This window comes from Pongo pygmaeus, chromosome 4, assembly GCF_028885625.2.
Source record: "Pongo pygmaeus isolate AG05252 chromosome 4, NHGRI_mPonPyg2-v2.0_pri, whole genome shotgun sequence".
Taxonomy (NCBI): Eukaryota; Metazoa; Chordata; class Mammalia; order Primates; family Hominidae; genus Pongo; species Pongo pygmaeus.
In genome coordinates, this window is record NC_072377.2 from 72496641 (window position 1) to 72517694 (window position 21054).

The 21054-nt window shown below is 38.5% G+C and overlaps 1 protein-coding gene across 12 annotated transcripts in view; it reads left to right on the forward strand.

Moving 5' to 3' along the window:
• The window catches only part of MAST4 (microtubule associated serine/threonine kinase family member 4), a 569183-nt gene that overhangs the window by 525965 nt on the left and 22164 nt on the right, over nt 1-21054 (forward strand). For all 12 annotated transcript variants that reach the window (XM_054487547.2, XM_063664864.1, XM_054487548.2 and 9 more), the window contains 9 exons: nt 3810-4018; nt 5418-5556; nt 7173-7305; nt 8183-8348; nt 10240-10341; nt 15800-15922; nt 16106-16218; nt 18366-18493; nt 18841-19076. In XM_054487547.2, the coding sequence (XP_054343522.1) occupies nt 3810-4018; nt 5418-5556; nt 7173-7305; nt 8183-8348; nt 10240-10341; nt 15800-15922; nt 16106-16218; nt 18366-18493; nt 18841-19076 (1349 nt within the window). The remainder of the gene's footprint in view (nt 1-3809; nt 4019-5417; nt 5557-7172; nt 7306-8182; nt 8349-10239; nt 10342-15799; nt 15923-16105; nt 16219-18365; nt 18494-18840; nt 19077-21054) is intronic.

A 21054-nucleotide genomic window follows, 5' to 3' on the forward strand; every position in this document is an offset into this window, starting at 1 on the left:
GTCTTACATTTAAGTCTTTAATCCATCTTGAGTTAATTTTTGTATAAGGCGTGAGGAAGGGATCCAGTTTCAGCTTTCTACATATGGCTAGCCAGTTTCCCAATACCATTTTAAATAGGGAATCCTCTCCCCATTGCTTGTTTTTGTCAAGTTTGTCAAAGATCAGATGGTTGTAGATGTATGGCATTATTTCTGAGCCCTCTGTTCTGTTCTATCGGTCTATATATCTGTTTTGGTACCAGTACCATGCTGTTTTGGTTACTATAGCCTTGTAGTATAGTTTGAAGTCAGGTAGCATGATGCCTCCAGCTTTGTTCTTTTGGCTTAGGATTGTCTTGGCTATGCAGGCTCTTTTTTGGTTCCCTATGAAATTTAAAGAAGTTTTTTCCAATTGTGTGAAAAAAGTCAGTGGCAGCTTGATGGGGATAACACTGAATCTATAAATTGCTTTGGGCAGTATGGCCATTTTCACGATACTGATTTTTCTATCCATGAGCATGGAATGTTTTTCCATTTGTTTGTGTCCTCTCTTACTTCCTTGAGCAGTGGTTTGTAGTTTTCCTTGAAGAGTTCCTTTACATCCCTTGTAAGTTGTATTCCTAGGTATTTTATTCTTTTTGTAGCAATTGTGAATGGGAGTTCACTCATGATTTGACTGTTTGTCTATTACTGGTGTATAGGATTTTTGCACATTGGTTTTGTATCCTGAGACTTTGCTGAAGTTGCTTATCAGCTTAAGGAGATTTTGGGCTGAGACGATGGGATTTTCTAAATATACAGTCATGTCATCTGCAAACAGAGGCAATTTGACTTCTTCTTTTCCTAATTGAGTACAATTTATTTATTTCTCTTGCCTGATTGCCCTGGCCAGAACTTCCAATGCTGTGTTGAATAGGAGTGGTGAGAGTGGGCATCCTTGTCTGGTGCCGGTTTTCAAAGGGAATGCTTCCAGATTTTGCCCGTTCAGTATGTTATTGGCTGTGGGTTTGTCATAAATAGCTCTTATTATTTTGAGATACGTTCCATCAATACCTAGTTTATTGAGAGTTTTTAGCATGAAGGGCTGTTGAATTTTGTTGAAGGCCTTTTCTGCATCTATTGACATAATCATGTGGTTTTTGTGGTTGGTTCTGTTTATGTGATGGATTACGTTTATTGATTTGCGTATGTTGAACTAGCCTTCCATCTCGGGGATGAAGCTGACTTGATCGCGGTGGATAAAATGACAACATTTGTATATCAATGCTTATCTTCTATTTGAGGGATGGTCAAGTTATTTTCTGTGCTCCTTTGTATGTCTGTCCTGCTACCATCATCTGATTAGGAGCAATTCAAGTTATCTGTGGATTCTTGTTAGTATCTCATCAGTAGCTGAAAAAAAGAAAAATATGCTAAAAGCCTTTAATTTGATACAAAAAGAACTAGTAGTTGGTTGTTTAATTTAAAAGTTGGTCAAAGTAGGAAGTAATTTAAAAAGATATGTATTTTAAACGTTTCAGTTTAACCTAAATATACATAAATTTCCTAGTCTTTTGATGGAAGGCCTTTTCAAGAAAGCCAGTGTAAACCGGACTTACAATACATTGTTTCTGTTTTCCAATTTTAGCTTCTTTAATGGTGAAACAAGAACTTGAAGCAATATGAATGTAGGAATCTAGATTTTTGTTATTTTTTTCAACTTTTGCAAATCTTGTCACCCACATTAAATCAACAGGAATTTAATTTAGTAACTGACATTTATTAAGACTTTCTAAAACATTCGTTTAGTTTTCTGATAAGCAATAATGCTTTCCCTTTTTACACTCATGTTCCTGTTTAAATATTTGTTTAAATTAGTTAATCTTAATATCAAATCTAGCCAGCAAAACAGGTGTGGGAATCACTCAGAATGGTGGGAGCCCAAGGCTTTGCTCATCCTGAAAAGTACCACCAGTCAGCGTGGAAAGTGCTAGGCACCCAGCTGGCTGGTTTACAGTGGGAATAACAGCACTAGATCATTTGGTGCATCGATTATAGGAGGTATGGTTAAGAGAGTTTTTTACTACACAGTGAAGGAAGAACTAGAAAACCAAAGACATGGGAAGAGAAGAAAAATATGAGTAAAGCAAAAATAATAATAATGTTTAGACCGAGACAAAAATATAGATGTATGATTTGCCGAATAAAGGAAAAAGATGGGCATGATGACAAGACAGAGATAAAAATACACATTCATGAAAGAAAAAGTGATTCCAAGCTGAACACTTAAGGGAAAAATGTTAACATTGATTAAACTGGGATTGAATATAGTTGAAATTTATTTCAGTGAATCACCCTGATATGTTGATTGAGCAGGAGCATAGGTTGTTCTAGGCCCCCTTGCAGTCGTTGTTCAGGGACTGCTAAGTAACTAGTGGAAAATCCATTTCAGATCACATACCCCCTGTTTTATAAGGTGGGCACTGGACATACTTTACTATGATTGATGGCTCTTCAGGTAAATGATTTCTTGTTTGATCATTGGAGATTTCAAACTTGTTCTCCCATGATATTGATAGGTGAGGAGGACTTGTGAGAGAGGAGCCCATCCAAGACATGTTCCTTGTTGCTCATCATTTCCACATGAGCTGTTAAGACTCCTTCTGATTCTCAAGCCTCATTGGGTCCCTTGTCTTTACTTAGACATAATTGGCTCTATGAAGTATTTGGGTGAGGCTTTAGGCGGAGATTGAGTGTAGCCTGGTCTGGTTGTAAAGTTCCCTGACACCTTGACCGTGGGTCTGAGAGAACAGAAATACAGCTCCATCGTTGGCCCGCTCTTATGCTGGGACATGCATTTCCTGTTGAAACGGCCATGGGGTAGCACATGCTGAGGACTGCAGTGAGGAAATATGCTACCCTTTGTTGCGGGACAGCCCCATATAATGTATTAAACACATACTTCTCATTTATCTGGAAATTTCTTTGGAAGTAAGTGTCTCTGAATTGGAAGCCAGATACTCTTAAGAAGCTATGGGGTTTTTTGTGGATCCCAATGGTATCATTTAGAAAATTATTGCTTTAGGGTCCAGGCACGGTGGCTCATGCCTGTAATCCTAGCACTTTGGGAGGCCAAGGAGGGCAGATCACTTGAGGTCAGGAGTTCGAGACCAGCCTGGCCAACATGGTGAAACTCTGTCTCTACCAAAAAACACACAAAAAATTACCTGGGCATGGTGCACCTGTAATCCCATCTACTCAGGATGCTGAGGCACAAGAATCATATGAAACCAGGAGTCAGAGGTTGCAGTGAGCCGACATCATGCCACTGCACTCCAGCCTGGGTGACAGAGCAAGACTCCATCTCAAAAAAAAAAAAAAGGAGAAAAAAAAGAAAATTATTGCTTTAGTCGGTTGAGAAAAAGTGTCTAATATCTAATATCTAACGCTAGAAAGGATCTAGCTTGTTATATGTGTCTAACTTTGTTAATTCTTTTCTGTTCTGACATATATCGCATTTTGATGTGTTTGTGGAAAAACTGAAAATGTCAGCTAGCTATTAGGAAATAGCTCACTTTGGGGACTACTCATTTCCTTCCTTCAGTAGTGAAGATGAATCTGATGCCTGAATATGACCTTTGACCTTTAACTGAAAGAATTTGAAAAAAAATCAATCTAGCCAAAGGAGTTTAGCCTGGGATGGGATGTTTGTAGCTGCCAGCTTGTGTGAGCTACATTCCACCTGCTGTGGGAACTTTTAAAAAGTTGATGATTTATATGGTTTACTGTATCCCCAAAACATCCTTACTTTCTCTCCTCCTGTCAACCCCAATACTTCTGCTCCTTTTCAGGGCAGTCTACTTTGTTCGGCATAAAGAATCCCGGCAGAGGTTTGCCATGAAGAAGATTAATAAACAGAACCTCATCCTTAGAAACCAGATCCAGCAGGCCTTTGTGGAGCGGGATATCCTGACTTTTGCAGAAAACCCCTTTGTTGTCAGCATGTATTGCTCCTTTGAAACAAGGCGCCACTTGTGCATGGTCATGGAATATGTGGAAGGTATCTGACATGGAAAACATGACACCTGTACCCAGAAATCCCTTGCTCATTTGTGTTGTTGAAGCTTTCTGTATTTGTGCCACATAATGGCTGCATCCACCTAGGAACTGAAGCCAGGCAATGAGATGACTGTATTCCCTGTCATTATCTTCTGATAATTGCTTGTAAAGTGCCTGCTCTAGTATAACAAAGGGAAAATTAGCGCTATCTGGAAAAAGGTTGTTTATCTTTTTTAATAGTGTTTAATCCTAACTACCTCCTCTCAATTGGTCATTAAAGTTGGAATATAGGTGATGGGATATTTTTCTGCTTATTTTTATTACATATCATAAAAGTACTCATCACAATTAGTCTTCTTACAGAAAGAAATATATATTCTTTTCAGTCTATGGTATGAAATAAAATGGAAAAGGAGATACGTTCAAGAAAATGCAGCCAGTCTTCCTGGTTTTTAGCTTTTTTTTTCCTTTCTTTAAGAGGTTTATGGACTACCTTTTCAATGCTCCAAGTAATCTTATTTCCATCAATTTTATATTAAGTTTCTGAGTTCAAGTGACCATGACTTGTTGATATAAAGTTAATAAGATGAATAGATCAGTAACAATTTCAAAGCATCTAATTTAAGCTGTTGTCATTGAACAGAATCCCAAAACTATACAACTCAAAGAAACATTAGATATCCTTTTAGTTTAACCTTTCCATTTCGTAAATGAGTGAAATAAAGTCCAAGAAAGGAAGATTTACTAGATAGAGTGGTAGATAAAAGACAAAAACGTAGCTTGCCTTATTTTCACCCAGTGTTCTTTCTACCACACCAATATTTTGCTTTTTTAACCTCTGTTGTGGTTATCTTAACAAAAACAATAACATTTATCACATATTTAATATGTGATATGTGTTGGGCAATATCCTAAGTTCTTTATATAGATTATCTCATTTAATTCTTGTAAGAATTCTAACAAGGATGGCATTATTACCATCCTCATGTTACAGGTGAAGGAACCAAGAGTAGTTTGCCTAGGATGTCTCAGCTGGTAAGAGGCAGAGCTAGAATTTGGACTCAGGTAGCCTGATTCTAGAATCCATGTTTTATGCTGGTATATTTTAAATTGTTACCATGGTCCTAAAATTATGCTAGCAGTTCTTTAAAGTACAGTTTCACTTCAGAGCCAAACCTCCCCTCTTATGAATACTACTTCTTAAATAAAAATCTGTATTTTCTCCATACCATGTCTTAGTTAGAAACATGACAGGTTAACAACACACAGACTCCAGTTGTGACTATGATATGCTGTGTCTATGGGTAGAGATGATTTCATCTTGAAATTCTGCAGTCTAAACTGATTTTCTCCATTAAGCCTTGATCCTATAGCTACTAACTCTTTTTCCTGTGTTACAGGGGGAGACTGTGCTACTTTAATGAAAAACATGGGTCCTCTCCCTGTTGATATGGCCAGAATGTACTTTGCTGAGACAGTCTTGGCCTTGGAATATTTACATAATTATGGAATTGTACACAGGGATTTGAAACCAGACAAGTATGTACACAAATGAAATATATGTCTTCTTTTGCCCAATACAAAGTTCTCGTATGTTTATAAAGATGTTTTCTTTTAATGCAATGTACATTTTTAAATTCTTCCATAATATCCAAAATGAGTTGTTTTAACAGTATATATGGTAATTTGTATGTAAATCTTTAAAAGATATGCTTATTTGAAGTTCAGGAAACTCATGGAAAAAAGGATACAATGCATATATATTTTTTTTTATTATACTTTAAGTTCTGGGATACATGTGCAGAACGTGCAGGTTTGTTACATTGGTATACACATGCCATGCTGGTGTATGCTGCACCCATCAATCCGTCATCTACAGTAGGTATTTATCCTAATGTTATCCCTTCCCTACTTCCCCACCCCCAACGATGCTTATATTAATAACTTATCAGCAACAAAAGAAAAAGATAATGATAAAGCCAGAGTTAATTTTTTTAAGTTTTTTTTTCAAATGGTATAAATGTGATAATAGCTTCATAGAATGCTGCTGGTTGTTTTCTGGGTAGTTTCTTTATTTGGTGTCATACTTAGATTATCTTTTCCTATTCCAAGATGAAGTGCTTGATATTACATTCTATTTTACTCACAGTTTAATTTTTTAGTAATTTTTAATTTATGTGGAATTGATTTTGGCATCTGATTTGAGATACAGATAGACTTTTTTCCCCAGATGACTAGCTATTCATCTTGACATCATTTATTAAATATTTCATGCTTTCTCCACTAATTTGAGAAGCCTCTAAAAACATTACAAATTAATATGTAAAGACTTTAAGTGTGCTGAAAAGTTTATGATAAAATTGACTCAGGCTCATTCTACAAAATTTGAAAAATTCAGCGGAAAAAAGAGAGAAAAAAATTCATCTGCAATATTACCAAAGACAACTATTAAAATTTTGGGATATTTCCATCCAGTAGCTTTTTAAAAAATACCTCTATTCTTTTAATTTTTAAATTACTGTAATACTGTATATACTATTTAAACTTTTTATTTATATATACTGTATATACTATTTATATATACTGTATATATAAACTGTATATACTATTTAAACTTTAAAATGAAAAGTTTTAAATATATTTAATTGCAGATTCTTTGCATGTGTAAGAAATATAGGTTTTTTGCTTAATGAGTAGAAATTTAAATTAGAGATGGAAGTTGAAATCTGAAACAATACAATATTTTTCTGTTTTTCTTTATCTTATGCCTCATTTGAATCACAAATGGGTTGCTTAGTTCCTGGTGTATGCCCTTTCTTTTTTATTTTCTTATTGTGAAAATGGAAAGAGATCAGAGTTTCATACTTGAATTTTTCTCAGAGTTTCAAAGTGTTATAAATGATGCTGTATGTGGCTGCTCAAAGAAAGATTAGCTACACCTTGTCTCTGGCCCTCCCTTGTGAATTACACTCAGCTGCTAGATGGAAGTATTTGACATCTTTGTGTGACTCCATCTCTTTCCAGGCTGGGTTTTGTAATAAGCTTGATGCCCATATATTAAATAGTCTTAGAAATTGATGGGGGTAGGGAGGAAATGAAAATAGATAACCAGCTTATAAAGTGATTATTGTGTTATATGTCCTTCTGCCTCATAGCTTGTTGGTTACCTCCATGGGGCACATAAAACTGACAGATTTTGGATTATCTAAGGTGGGACTAATGAGTATGACTACCAACCTTTACGAGGGTCATATTGAGAAGGATGCTCGAGAGTTCCTGGATAAACAGGTAAGCTTGGGTGCCATTTAGTTTATTGAGAAATACAAAGTATGGTATTGCCAGTGAAGTTCAGAATCAACTTGTGTGGGCCATCTTCACATTAGTGCTGGTGGTTTAGATGTCTGTATAAACCTTACATTTAATAAAGTGCAAATTGCTCCCATTTTTCTCCCTGGGCCTCTTTGAGTTGTCTGCTCCCTCTACGTTCCTCCCCCAACATTATGGTCTATTAGCAAGACGAACGATCTAATTGCACACAAGTGAGAGTGTGAGAGAGACAAATGGAATACTGTTTTTGTAAGGAATTCAGGAGTCTCAGTAGAGTACTTGTGAAACTCATGATGCATTGTACCATCATGGGTGCTAAATCCAAGCCACGGCCCATTTCCCTTTAAGCATGCCTCATTACCATGTGCCCACAATCTGTTCATTGTAAAGTTACTTAAGGTAAACACATCTCAACTGTCATTGCTTTTATGAAATAACCTGTGTGTGAATGTATTTTGGTCATATAGATACTAAAACTCTCTCTGACAATGACAAACTTAAAAATGCATTATTATTTTAAATTTAAGAATTATAAGTGGTTTTAATATTGTATAATAGGTAAAACTACCAAACAGGGTCAGATTCTCAATTTGAAAGTAAACATTACATATAATTTAACATTAGAGCAGAACTGTAAACTTCCCGTCTTTGGTAATAATTCTTTTTTTTGGTATTTTAAATATCTTTTTATAATTGGTGCTCTTAAGGTCTTTGTCCATGTGGTTCCATGTGGTTGAGCAGGTGCATTCTGGGCAAAATAATTGGTGACTAGCCATCTTGCTTATTTTAATGCATGTCTAATATTCCAAATTATTCTAATCTTGCAATTATCTTTTAGGTCTGTGGCACACCTGAATACATTGCACCAGAAGTGATTCTGAGGCAGGGTTATGGAAAGCCGGTGGACTGGTGGGCCATGGGGATTATCCTCTATGAATTTCTGGTTGGATGTGTGCCATTCTTTGGGGATACTCCAGAAGAGCTATTTGGACAAGTCATCAGTGGTAAATATCATCAGGAGTTATCTTTAAGTCACTGTTGGGAAGCAGCTATTTAATGTAAATCTGTTGAGTGTCACAGTTTTTACTACTAAAATGTTAACCTTTATCAAACAGTTGAGCCAACAAATTAAAATAACTCACTCATCAAAGCATATAACTGACATTCTTAATCTCAAGAGAGCAATTTTTGTTGAAAATTGATCTGAAGAAATGTTGTTAACATAGAATTTGGAAATGTACTAGCAACAAAACCATTTTTTATAGTGTGCTTTTTCTGCAAAGGAAATTGGTGTGGAATTTATAGGCAATTTAATTGCCATCCAGTCTTCCTTTCCATGATAGGAAAGTTGCACCAGGGAAGAAAAGGTTAATGTGGGTAACATTTACATAAATGGGGAAAATGGCTAATGGCATAATAAAGAAATTAACAAAAATGTAATAAACCCTAAAACAAATGTCTACCAAATAATAAATAATGAGAATGGGAAAGAAGCAAGTTGAATCCACAGATTGTTAATGATTTCATTGGTAGTTGTTATGGTGTAATGTTATTTCTGTAACAGCTGTTCATCTTTCATTTAAAATTCAATAACTTTTAGATCTTAACCTGCAAGCCGACCCTAACTATTGTATGTGGCCTGTGGCAAAACTAAATGATAATTAAATAGGGTGTATCACTACCCTACCTGCCGATTTTATAAATTTCCCTGGAACATAGATCAGAAAGGCCTCTCTTCTTGAAAGTTTGTCAGGCATCACTGACATCTTTATCAGCCATGTACGGTCTATTTGGACTGTGTTTACAAGGTCCAGCAGTGGAAGTAGGGGAAAAATTCATTTTGCATATGAGGGGCCCCTTTATCACAGCATTCTTTTCTATCTTTGACTTTGGAAGCCTGGCATATTTGTAAACTTTAACAAAGCAGATTTGTGAGTTGCCTGCAGTGTATGACCCCTTTATACAATATCTGAGCTGTTTATGGATTTATAACTAGGCTGTTTTCTGATATACTAAGGCCTGAATGGCAAAGGGAATCAACTGTTTAATTAACACAAGCAGCAAATGCTGGCTTTGTTCTTGATGCCTTACGGCTCAGATGCATATTCATGTTTTATTTTCCAAATCAGATTTAAACTGCAGCAGAGGAAGCTAGAGGCAGGCACACACAGAAATAACTCATGTTTTTATTGCATTTCCGTACACACAAGCATGCACACCTATCTTTAGGCAAACTCCTTCAGAATGAGAATGTATTCTTAATATTTATGACAGATTTTAAATACTTCTATTACTATGATTACTTTGTTTTTTTTTTTCTTCTTCTTCTTCTTCTTCAGTCTTAGCACTTTGACCTTTTTGTTTGTTTGTTTGTTTGTTTGTTTCTGGAAATAGTTATTTTTACAAAATTACTTCTTGCTTCTTAGAGCTGAAGAACTCTATGTCTGTGGCCAAATTCTCAGTTGAGGAAATTAAGAGAGAAAAATCTTACCCTGAGATAATCCCTGGATGGATATATTAGCCACCTGAAATGGAAGTGTTTAGAGTTTCTATTATTTTAAGTCTTTTAATAACTAGAGAGGCAACTTTTTGGAAGCCAATTCTTTGAAAGAAAAATGAATTTAAAAAGCAAATTAAAGATCTGCTTATTGAAATATTCTCTTCCTACCTTGTAAAAAATCTGTGCTACTTATGTCTTGTAAAATAATGCTTCTCAAACATGACTGTGTTTAGGAATCGACTGAAGATCTTGTGGAAATGCAGACTCTGATTTAGTAGGTCTGGAGTGGGCCTGAAATTCTGCCTTTCTGACAAATTCCCAGGTGATGTCCACGTTGCTGGGACCTGGATCCTCTTGTGAACAATATGGTTATAAACAACTTTTCTTCCTTCTAGATGAGATCAACTGGCCTGAGAAGGATGAGGCACCCCCACCTGATGCCCAGGATCTGATTACCTTACTCCTCAGGCAGAATCCCTTGGAGAGGCTGGGAACAGGTTAGAGCTCATGTGTTTTAATTTTGCTAATATGCAAGAAATAATGTCTACATGGAGCACTCTGAAGCTTTTGCTGTTGTTTTGCTTTTGCATAGGCAACATCTGTTAGTTGATGTAGAACATGACTGCAACACATTATAGCAATAATATTTTGGATTTTGTTTTCTGATTCAAAACAGTGTGTACGCTAAGAGGGTTGGTTGTTTGTCTTTGTTTTTTGTTGTTTTTGTGTTTGGCAAAGCAGAAATTATGCTTAATTTGTTTCAATAAATAAAGCTTCTCTGGAAGAAAACCTCAAAGGCACATGTAACTCTTCTATCCTGAAAAGCATGCATCTTAAATAACTTGAAACAGAGGATTCGATATTTGGAACTCTTTTTGTTTTTGTCTTTAAATATACATCCCCATACGGATTTGACCCAGCACGTTACTATACACAGGCTTTGAAATGGGTTATCAGTACTTGGACTAATTACTAGAAATGGGGGCCTGGGGTTGAACCATGCTGTCCTATCACAGTGATCAGCACCATGACCCAAGAAAGAGAATTAAAAACCACTGCCTTTCAGGATTAACGAGATAGTAGATTTGTGTCTTGCTGATTATTTTTTCTGACTGTTCTGCCAGCATTTTATTCCCTTTTCTTCTCTGTATTCTGAATAGACAGACTTAGCGATCCCAGTATAGAGTCCCAGTCTGCCCGAGTATGTGAATTTATGTAGATGAGACTAAATATTAAATATAAATGCATATAGTCTAGCCAGCAGCCATAATTTTCATCAGTGAAAAGTGTTGGCTTGATGGGTTGTTTACTCTGGGCTGTTTCATTCTACCCCCATTTTAATAGAAATAACAGAAAATAATGAAGAAATCACTTTCTCCTCCATTTGTTTCCAAGACAAAAATTTGAAACAGTTCCAAATAAATATTTATTGTATAGTATTCTCCACATTCACCCACCGATTCTCCTGTTGGAGGACTCTGTTCTTACCTAAGTATAGATGAATGCTGTGCTACTAGAGTTTATGATAATGCATTACAGCAAGGGTCAGCAAGCTATGGCCAGATTTGTCCCACAGCCTGGTATGGTAAATAAAGCGTTACTGAAACACCTCCATGTCCACTCATTTAGGTATTGTATGGCTGCTTTCATGCTACAAGGGCAGAGTTAGGTTGTCATGACAGACCGCATGCCCTGCAAAGACTGAAATGTTTACTGTTTTGCCCTTTACACAAAAGCTTTGCAGACCCTGCATTAGAGAATCCAAGAAGGCTAAATATTAGGGCTTGACTAGAAAACTTCTTTTAGTTGAGCCTCTCACTAGAGCACCTTGTGCCTTTTTTAGCTTTCTCAGTGGATGAGTGGACTTTTAACCTGAAAAGCCAATATAAATTGAGGTTGACAGCATAAACTCCACAGTCAGCTAGCCTGAGTTTAAATCTCAGCTGTATGACCCTGGACAGGTTACTTCTTTTTCCATTGCTCATCTCCTCATTTGTGAAAAGGAGCTTTCCGAAGTGCTACCTCATAGGATTATTATAAGGATAAAAACAAATCATTCTAGGGAAGAGGAGGCATTCTGCTGGATGGCTTTTTAAAACATTTCCTCCAGAGTCATCTGCCTCACTAACAACAGTTTTATCTTAGAATTATTTTCTAAGTTCATAAACTGACATGATTTTTTATTCTGTTATGAACACGTACTGCCCTAGTCCTTCAATAAGCCCATAATATGTGTTTTTTGTTTGGCTTTTGGTTGGTGGGTGGGTGGGGTGGTTTGTTTGTTTGTTTAGAGATGGCATCTTGCTCTGTCACCCAGGCTGGAGTGCAGTGGTGCGATCTTGGTCCGTTACAACCTCCGCCTCCCAGGTTCAAACGATTCTCATGCCTAAGCCTCCCGAGTAGCTGGGGCCACAAGCACATGCCACCACGCCTGGCTACTTTTTGTATTTTTAGTAGAGATGGGATTTTGCCATGTTGGCCAGGCTGGTCTTGAACTCCTGGCCTCAAGTGATCCACCCACCTCGGCCTCCCAAAGTGCTGGGATTACAGGCATGAGCCATTGTGCCTGGCCCCATCATATATGTTTTAATCCCTGTTACCTGAGGTTAGGTATGGAATTTTCCACTTGTGGTGTCATATTGGTGCTCAAAAAATTTCAGATTTTGGAGCATTTTGGATTTTAAATGTTCAGACTAAGGATGTTCAGCCTGTATTCTGCCCTGTATTTACTCCTCCAGGAAAACTTGGATTCTCGGTTGGGCTTGATTTAGCTAGACAAGGATGTGATAATGATCAGCATCTCTGTGTTTATAAATCATAGGCTGCAAGTTACTTCTCTGCACATTTTCTTGTTGACTGCTACTTTCAGTCTTTTTAGGGTTTGACAGTTTGAAGAACAAATCCCCTAACAGAAATCCAGAAGAGACATTTAAAAGACCCTACCCAAGCTCTTAGAATTGTCAAGTGCTTGCCAAACAGGCCAGTCCAACATGACAGGTCCCAGTAGGGCCCAGAGACTGAGGCTGAGAATCCTGCAGGCCTGCCATGCTGCTTCCAATGACAGCGTTTTGTATTTAATGCATATTTAGTGGGCAAAATAATGCACCGTGAAAATGTGCGAATGCACATTTGCCCAAGAGATTAGAGAGGCTGAGAAAAATGGTGTGAAGAACATAATGGATGTTTAAGAAACTTCCATGAAAGGGGAGAAAAGGGAAAGTGTTAGTGTCAAAGCATAACTTGCAATTTGGGAGCTTGTCCTACTGGAACTACACTTTTGAACTTGTGGAATATTGAGTGGCAGCCTGACTCCCTGGACTTCAGAGCTGCTCAGATGTCACTGCTACCCATGTCTTGAATAGTTTCTTCATTGTCCTGAGTCTCAGTTTCCTAGTCTATGGAAATGGGCATTTTATATACTTCACAGGATTATTGTGAGGAGTAAATGCAAAAATGTTCATGAAGGTATCTAGTTCATTTACTAAGTACCTAACAGGAGCTCAAGGTATAATCTTTCTTTTACCTTCATAATGAATTCTTACAATGAGAACTATCATTTGCATGAGTGATTTGTTTTTAGCTCACGATGCTATCACCTGTATTTTACCAAAAGTTTAGCCCAGAGGTCATTTTCCCCCAATTTGTCCCTTTCTTTTCTTCCTTATCTCTCCATAAGTGCCTGAGAAACTGGACCCACTGATACCAGCTTCTTGTAAGTGAGGCACAAAGGCCAAAGGGTGAGAAATGTGAGCTAAATCAACCATGGGCTGTAAGTCCTTGAGGAGGACCCATTTGTCATTGTCTACAGAGATGAAACGAAGGCTCTCAGCAGCTTGGGTCCCAGAGGATAGCAGGCAGGGGGTAAAACCCCCGACACTGGCTGCAGTCTGGTTGAGCTCTTGGCCCTAGAGAAACTGCTTTTCTGATAAAATCGAGCAACCCAAAATGTGAGGGCTGGGCCATTGATGTGGCCCCATGAGCAGCAGCTGAAGTGATAGTCATTGTGGTCTAGTGGAACCATCACTGCACTAGGAGTCCAGAAATGTGTGTTGTCGGCCACTAACTAGGGCTTTCCCTACCCAACACCCGCACTGTGCTGACGACCTCCATGTTGGATAGGGAAACAGTTAAGCCTCTTAGCTTTCGTATTCTGTTTCTCCAAGTAAAAGAGCACTAGAAGAAAATAAGATGGGCAGTTGTGCATACGGACATTGATTAGGGATAGGTGAGAGCAAGGATGCATGGTGGGCTGGAATGAGGCTCTCCAGAGGTGCTGTAGAACAGCCACATGAGTTGGCTCTTAGGCTCAGGTCCCCAGTATTGGCAGTTCTGAATCTGTTTGCAAAGTGATGCAAGGGAGGTGGTGGAGTAGGAACAAATTAAAGCATGCCTCTGCCTTATATGTGGCACTGAGGTTGGGCTTGGGTGTTTTTAGGCAGGCCTAGGTTCAGCCTTGAATCTTTACCCTCTGGGGGATCGTGGTCCATGGTGCTTTATTGCTTATGCTTCATTTCCATATCCACAAAAAGTGTTGTAATGCCCACTTCATGTGGTTATATTTGATGATTTAATTAAAGGAAACAAGACACCTGTCCTGTAGCATCTAGTGCAATACTTGTCACAAGTTGGCCCTCAGTCGTAGCTGCTCATGCTTACCGTCAGACTTCAGTATTTTGCTAGAAATGTGGAAACCACCTGTATAGAATATGGGGTAAAGATTCTAATTAAATGTTTTATAAAGAAGAATCCATTTCCCCCCTTTTTGGGTAGTTTCCTCACTTTGCTGTTTTCACTCCATTCCATCATTTTCAGAATACCAATTTGCCCTGGCTGGGTTTAGAGCTAGGGCTGACACTATGGCTTGTGCTAGAGGGGTCCAATGAGGACGGAGTCCAATCTTTGATCCACAGACAGCAACCCCCAACCAAGATTCACAGCCCATTTTGCATTCAACTTGGCATTTCTCATCCTATTCTTTTTGGACTCCGCAGAGGACAGGATGAGAGGCCTGGGTGACAACTACAAGAAAGAGGCATTTACTTGCACCTAGCAGAGACCTTTTGGCAGGGAGGCTGATTAGTCCCTGTCTTAGCTTCTCAGAAATCTCTCTTCTTAGAGGTTTTTTCAGGATTGATTCTTTGTTCTCTCTCTCTCTTCAACAATATGTGTGCTGGTGGCAGGGCAGGGGTCTGATTCTTACGCTATGATATTATAACATGTACCTTTTTTCTCTTTATATGGGGTATGGTGTTCATATTTTTGATGGCCTGTCCTTTAAAATCACTCTTTAAAATTATGAACTGAATTGAAAACATTTCACTGAATTATGCTTTCATGATGACTTGGAAAAAGAAGCCTAAAACTTGGAAATGGTGATGGATATTTTGGAGACATTAAAAGTCTATAAAACAGATTTGTCAGTTTCCTACTTACGAATCTGTAATCCACAGAATCTAATTCTTATCTATGTTAATGAGCAATCCAATAAAATTGAATGGTAACCCCTATAAATAGTATTTAGGAAAAATTTATCAATATTCACTTTACCTCCAGAGAAAATGTTGCTGTGAACACATTTTGCACCTTGTTAGAATTTCCCTGGGTTTTTAATGAGTGAGTCTGCTGTGGGCCAATATTTATCTACATCTCCAGGTTCAGCATAATGTGATTTTAAGTGGCCACATCATTAACCTTTGAAAAATGGAGGAAGTCATGGAAAAAACTAACAAAGAAAAACAGTGCCATAGCAACTGCTGTTAGCAACATCAAATCTCCTACTGATAAATTATCAGAAAAACTTGTGGGGCTTTGGTTGTAGAATGAAAAAGTATGATTTTCATGTCTGTATTTCTTTGCTGATATGTTCTCAAAAATGTTGTTAAAAACTGATGTTTGCCTTTGCTTAGTGGGGATAGTTTAACATTTTCCTCTCTGTCTCTACCTGCCCTCTTCCAGGTGGTGCATATGAAGTCAAACAGCATCGATTCTTCCGTTCTTTAGACTGGAACAGTTTGCTGAGACAGAAGGCAGAATTTATTCCCCAACTGGAATCTGAAGATGACACTAGTTATTTTGATAGTATGTGCTTTATCTGACATAAAACATTGTTTGGCCTTTACTCGATAAATAATTATCTTTGCTTTTGAACCTTTTCATATCTCTGAGTTCTTAAACATAATGTTGATACAGAAACTCATAATTAAAATATCTAAATGCTGAAAATCTGAGTAATTGGACCTGTTCCCAAACATTTCACTGTAGCTCGATCTGAGAAGTATCATCATATGGAAACGGAGGAAGAAGATGACACAAATGATGAAGACTTTAATGTGGAAATAAGGCAGTTTTCTTCATGTTCACACAGGTTTTCAAAAGTAAGTGAAATGTGGCATAAACATACAGAGTCTCTCTGGGAGGATCTCCCGCTGGCCAGATAGTATCCCCAACAGCTGGACACTTACCATTTTCCAGGGTTTGAGGTCTTCTGTGCTTAAACTTCCTTTTTGTTGAAGAAAAGTGACCTCCTCAACTTATAGTCTGTCCCTATCCCCTAGGCTTTTAGACCACCATTTTACCTTCTCTCTTTCCTGTGAGACAACAGAGATTCAGAGATAGCTGAGACCTTGGGCTTACCTGAGCTCTGATCCCCTTCAGGAACCCCGGCACCAATATATTTCTCTCTCCACAAATTAAGATATTGTTTTCTTAGAGGCATGGCGTTGCACCCACAGTCTTGTTTTTGGAGTGTGTGACTGCTACTTATATGATGACCTTGCCTTGAACGTCTCTCACCTGGCTCAATGCCAGGCTGCAGAGGCATCACTCATTGCTTTCAACTCAGGATGAAGAGCGTGAGCTTCACTGTGTACAGAGTCATCTCCTAGGGATTACACAGAGTACAACAAAAGGAGAAGGCTCAGTCCTTGACATAAGCAAAGATACCTGGGGACAGTTGACTGTAGGATTGTAAAGTCTCATAACTGCCAGGCATAGTGGCTCATGCCTCTAATCCCAGCACTTAGAGAGCCAGAGGCAAGAAGATAGCTTAAGCCCAGGAGTTCAAGACCGGCCCGGGCAATATAGCGAGATCCCATTCTCCACAAAAAGGAAAAAAAAAGCCAAAAAAAAAAGTCTCGTAACCAATAAACAGAAATTATAAGCCATATTGAAAAAGCAGTGGGAAGCCAAGCTAGAATCATTTAGATAATAAAACTGATGCTTGAGAAAGATGCCTTTTTACCAGTAGAGTAACAGTAAAAAAATAATTAATCAAAACAAAGAAAACTGATAGTACTGAAACAGAACAAGGCCCTAGGAAAAACGGAAATCAACCTGAGGGCACCCTACCTCCCTTTTGCTATTTTCAGAAGCTACATATTTTCTGTTGCCATGGCATTTTGCACGATTATTGTTTAGCTTTTCTATAACATTTAGTGATTTTCAAGTGCTCTGTAGCTTTTTCTAAATGATTACCTAGATGCACCTGCAAATTGGCCAGCACTACCCTCCCTGTGTATGGGAATGGCATCGAGGTAAGGATTTCCCTGGAGAAGGTGGTAGCCAGTCTGTCCTAGAGCCAGGACAGAAGCTTTGCTAAGTGTGGACTCAGACCAGGACTGTTCTCTGGGCCATCAAAGACAACACTAAACACTGCTTCCTTCTTTGCCTTGGTGGGTATTTCATTTTCCCACCATCTCCTTTTCTTTAACCACTTTCCTGCTATTGCTAGTAGATTATAGGAGGCCTGAGGTCCATTCCCATGAGAAAAGCAAGTGTCTGAGCAAGGCAGTAGGGAGCGCTTCCTGCCCTAGGCTCTTAGACGCCCATTTTACCTTCTCTCTTATAAGACAACAGAGATTCAGAGATAGCTGAGACCTTGGGCTTAACTGAGCTCTGATCCCCTTCAGGAACCCCAGCACCAACATAGGAAACTGCCTGTCTATAGGTGTGATTTGTAAGCAAAACAAATACCTCTGGCTCTTATAATGAAATATGTACTGCATCCTTGCCACACTACCACGCAGTCTTGAAACATAATTTATTCTTCTGTTTGCACCCAATTCCAATTCATTTTTCTTCTTCCCACCCCTGACTGGTGGCCATTAAATCTTTTTCTCTGTTATTTTCTTTTTCCAGTTGACTTCATGGTTAAAAAGTAATCAAGATGTGCATTGATCCCGAGGCCTAGAAACTCCACTGCATCTGTGGATTTTGTTTGCAGATACAAAGTCTGCAACAAGATATGACGAGAGGATGATGAATTCATACCTCCCTATTCGTATATATGTACACACACGCACACACACACACACACACACACACACACACACACTCACTCACTCACTCACTCTGACCCTTCCTCTATGGATTCTGGTCAACAACACTGGAAAGTACTTTCTGAATGCACAATATTAGTTCAGAATTTAGTTATCCTCTCAGGTTTTCCTCCCAAGACTTGGAGTGTTTTTCTGACAAATTCTTTTTAGTAGATATTAATAAGCACCGATTATTTGCCTTCCAGGTTTTCAGCAGTATAGATCGAATCACTCAGAATTCAACAGAAGAGAAGGAAGACTCTGGGGACAAAACCAAAAGCACAACCTTGCCATCCACAGAAACACTGAGCTGGAGTTCAGAATATTCTGAAATGTATGTGAAATGCCTTTTAAGTAATATAAGCAGTAGCTACTAGAGCAGAGTTTCTTAAACTTTAGTGAGCATCAGAATACCTGCGGGGCTTGTTAAAACAAAGATCTCCCACCTCCAGAGTTTCTCATCCAGTAGATCTAGGGTAGGGCCTGAAAATGTGCATTTCTTAAAAGTATCCAGATTATGCAGATGTTGCTGCTCTGGGTACCCCACATTAAGAACCATTGCACTAGACATCTCTTGGTTAGGCTTATCCAAGTCCAATTTTCACCTGGTTTCTTCCAAAATTCACCTTTAACACAGTTTTCTAGTATGTATATATGACTTTGTTTTTGCTTTTAATTAAGGCAACAGCTATCAACATCCAACTCTTCAGATACTGAAAGCAACAGACATAAACTCAGTTCTGGCCTACTTCCCAAACTGGCTATTTCAACAGAGGGAGAGCAAGATGAAGCTGCCTCCTGCCCTGGAGACCCCCATGAGGAGCCAGGAAAGCCAGCCCTTCCTCCTGAAGAGTGTGCCCAAGAGGAGCCTGAGGTCACCACCCCAGCCAGCACCATCAGCAGCTCCACCCTGTCAGGTAAGCCCCGGGCCATAGTGCCTGCTGTCCTCCTCACCACACTAAGTGTCTCCTAGTGCTCAGTCCCAGGGCGGGCCTTGCCAGGCAGTAAAGATGGGTGTTTTATGCTGCTAGACTTTCTCCATGGCCTCAGTCCTTAGGCTTGGGACACGATCTTCTGAGAGCTAAGATCAGATGTCTCAGACCCCTCCTCAGTGCTCGGCCATGCAGCAAAACTGTTATTGCTTCAGTTTGACCTTGGGGCCAAACTTCACTTTCTCAGCCAGGTTGCAGGGGATCTTTTGAGGGAAGTCAGAATGTGCTAAGGGAGCGTGTTCTCAGTTGTTGATGCAAAGGTATGTCTTATGCAGTTGCATCTAACTCAAAGTTCAGTGTAAGAGCCAGTATCAAGTAGTCAGCTTGTCAAAATTACCCTTGAAGATGTCTTGAATCACCTGTAAGGCACAGTATAAAGCCAGGTTTCTCTCTAGCATTGAAATGGATGGTTGCTTCTTTGATGGAGTTGGCTTTTGTTAAAGGGTTATGTTGTACCAAATAATTTCTCTCTCCACACTAGACTCAGTGCAGGCTGAGTGCAGCAAGACGCTTAATGCTGTTCTGGTCCATCTAGGACTAAGGAGGAGAAAGGGGAGTCAGAAATACCAACATGATTTAAATTGATAGTTTACGTGCATATGAAATAACTCCACTGAAGACAAAAGTTACCTTCCCCATCTCTGGGTAATTGGAGTAAGAAACTCTGGGTAATTGGAGTAAGAAACTCCTGAGACATCTTTGCGTTTCTGGGAGGCAGCCAAGGGGGCTTGGGCCTTTGAAAGCACTTTTTAAATGTTACCTTTGTGTGATGTAACCTTCCTGACAAGAGGAACAGTGTCTTCACAGATTTTTAAGGAGCTTAATATATCATGGATACTTGCTGGTCATTAGTAATGGAGGTATCCTCACTAGATAATCAAACTTGCAATTAATTGCACTAGAACAAGCCTCTTAAGTTCATTTAAAATATCATTTGATTTATAAAAATTTTATGCACAGCATATTCTTCTATAGAGTATGTGCATTTATGCTTTTTCAAAAAATAAAAGATGTATATGGCTTAGAATTGCTATAATGAATGTTTTCATTAAGCTACATTCAATATGCTGTATTGATAACCATGAATGATTCCAAGATTTTTCATCAACATTTTTTAAACTAACTGAATATTCATAGTGTAAGCTTTTTTTAAATCATTTCAAGAAAAATTTTATGGGCTGGATTTACTTCAACCTCACTAAGAAGTTTGGATCTGTGAAGCTTCACATGTGCTTATAGTTTATTGTAGGGGAAAATAATGTTGGATTTTCTTCTCTCTCTTCACTTCAGTTCGTTTTCATGTTGCGTAATTCCACTTATCCTAACCATAAAGCCAAGAGAACAGCAATGAGGAAGTAGTGTAAAGGCAACCTATTAGACTAAGATTCCTGACCATCTCTAGTTCATGCTGATGCTCAGATCACATGTAGATATCTTGGTATTTTCTATTCCTGGTTACAAAGGCCTTTATATGGTTCTTAGTTACCTTACTCTGAATAGAGTATATTCACCTCCATTTAAAATTTTTTCTTAATATAGTGAACTGTTTACTATCTCTTAGTCTCCTCAGCCTGCTCACTACCAGAAAGGTAGGAGGGGAAGGGAGGGGAATCGTGTCTAAGCATTTGATTGATTACTTTCATAATTAAAAAAAAAATTCACCTAGGTCCTGCCATGCATTTTGATTAATAGATTCACACCATCTTTCTCTCTCTCTCTCTCTCTCCCCCATACGCACACTAAAAATAATCAAAAGCCTTGGGGGCTGTGCAGAATAGAGAAATGAGCTGATTTGCTTATAGCCAAGGGTAATTAGGGAGTCTGAAAACCGTGACTGTAGTAAAATTAAATTTGTTGATTTTTATATTGCTCCACCACCAAAAAGAAGGAACCCTTGACATTT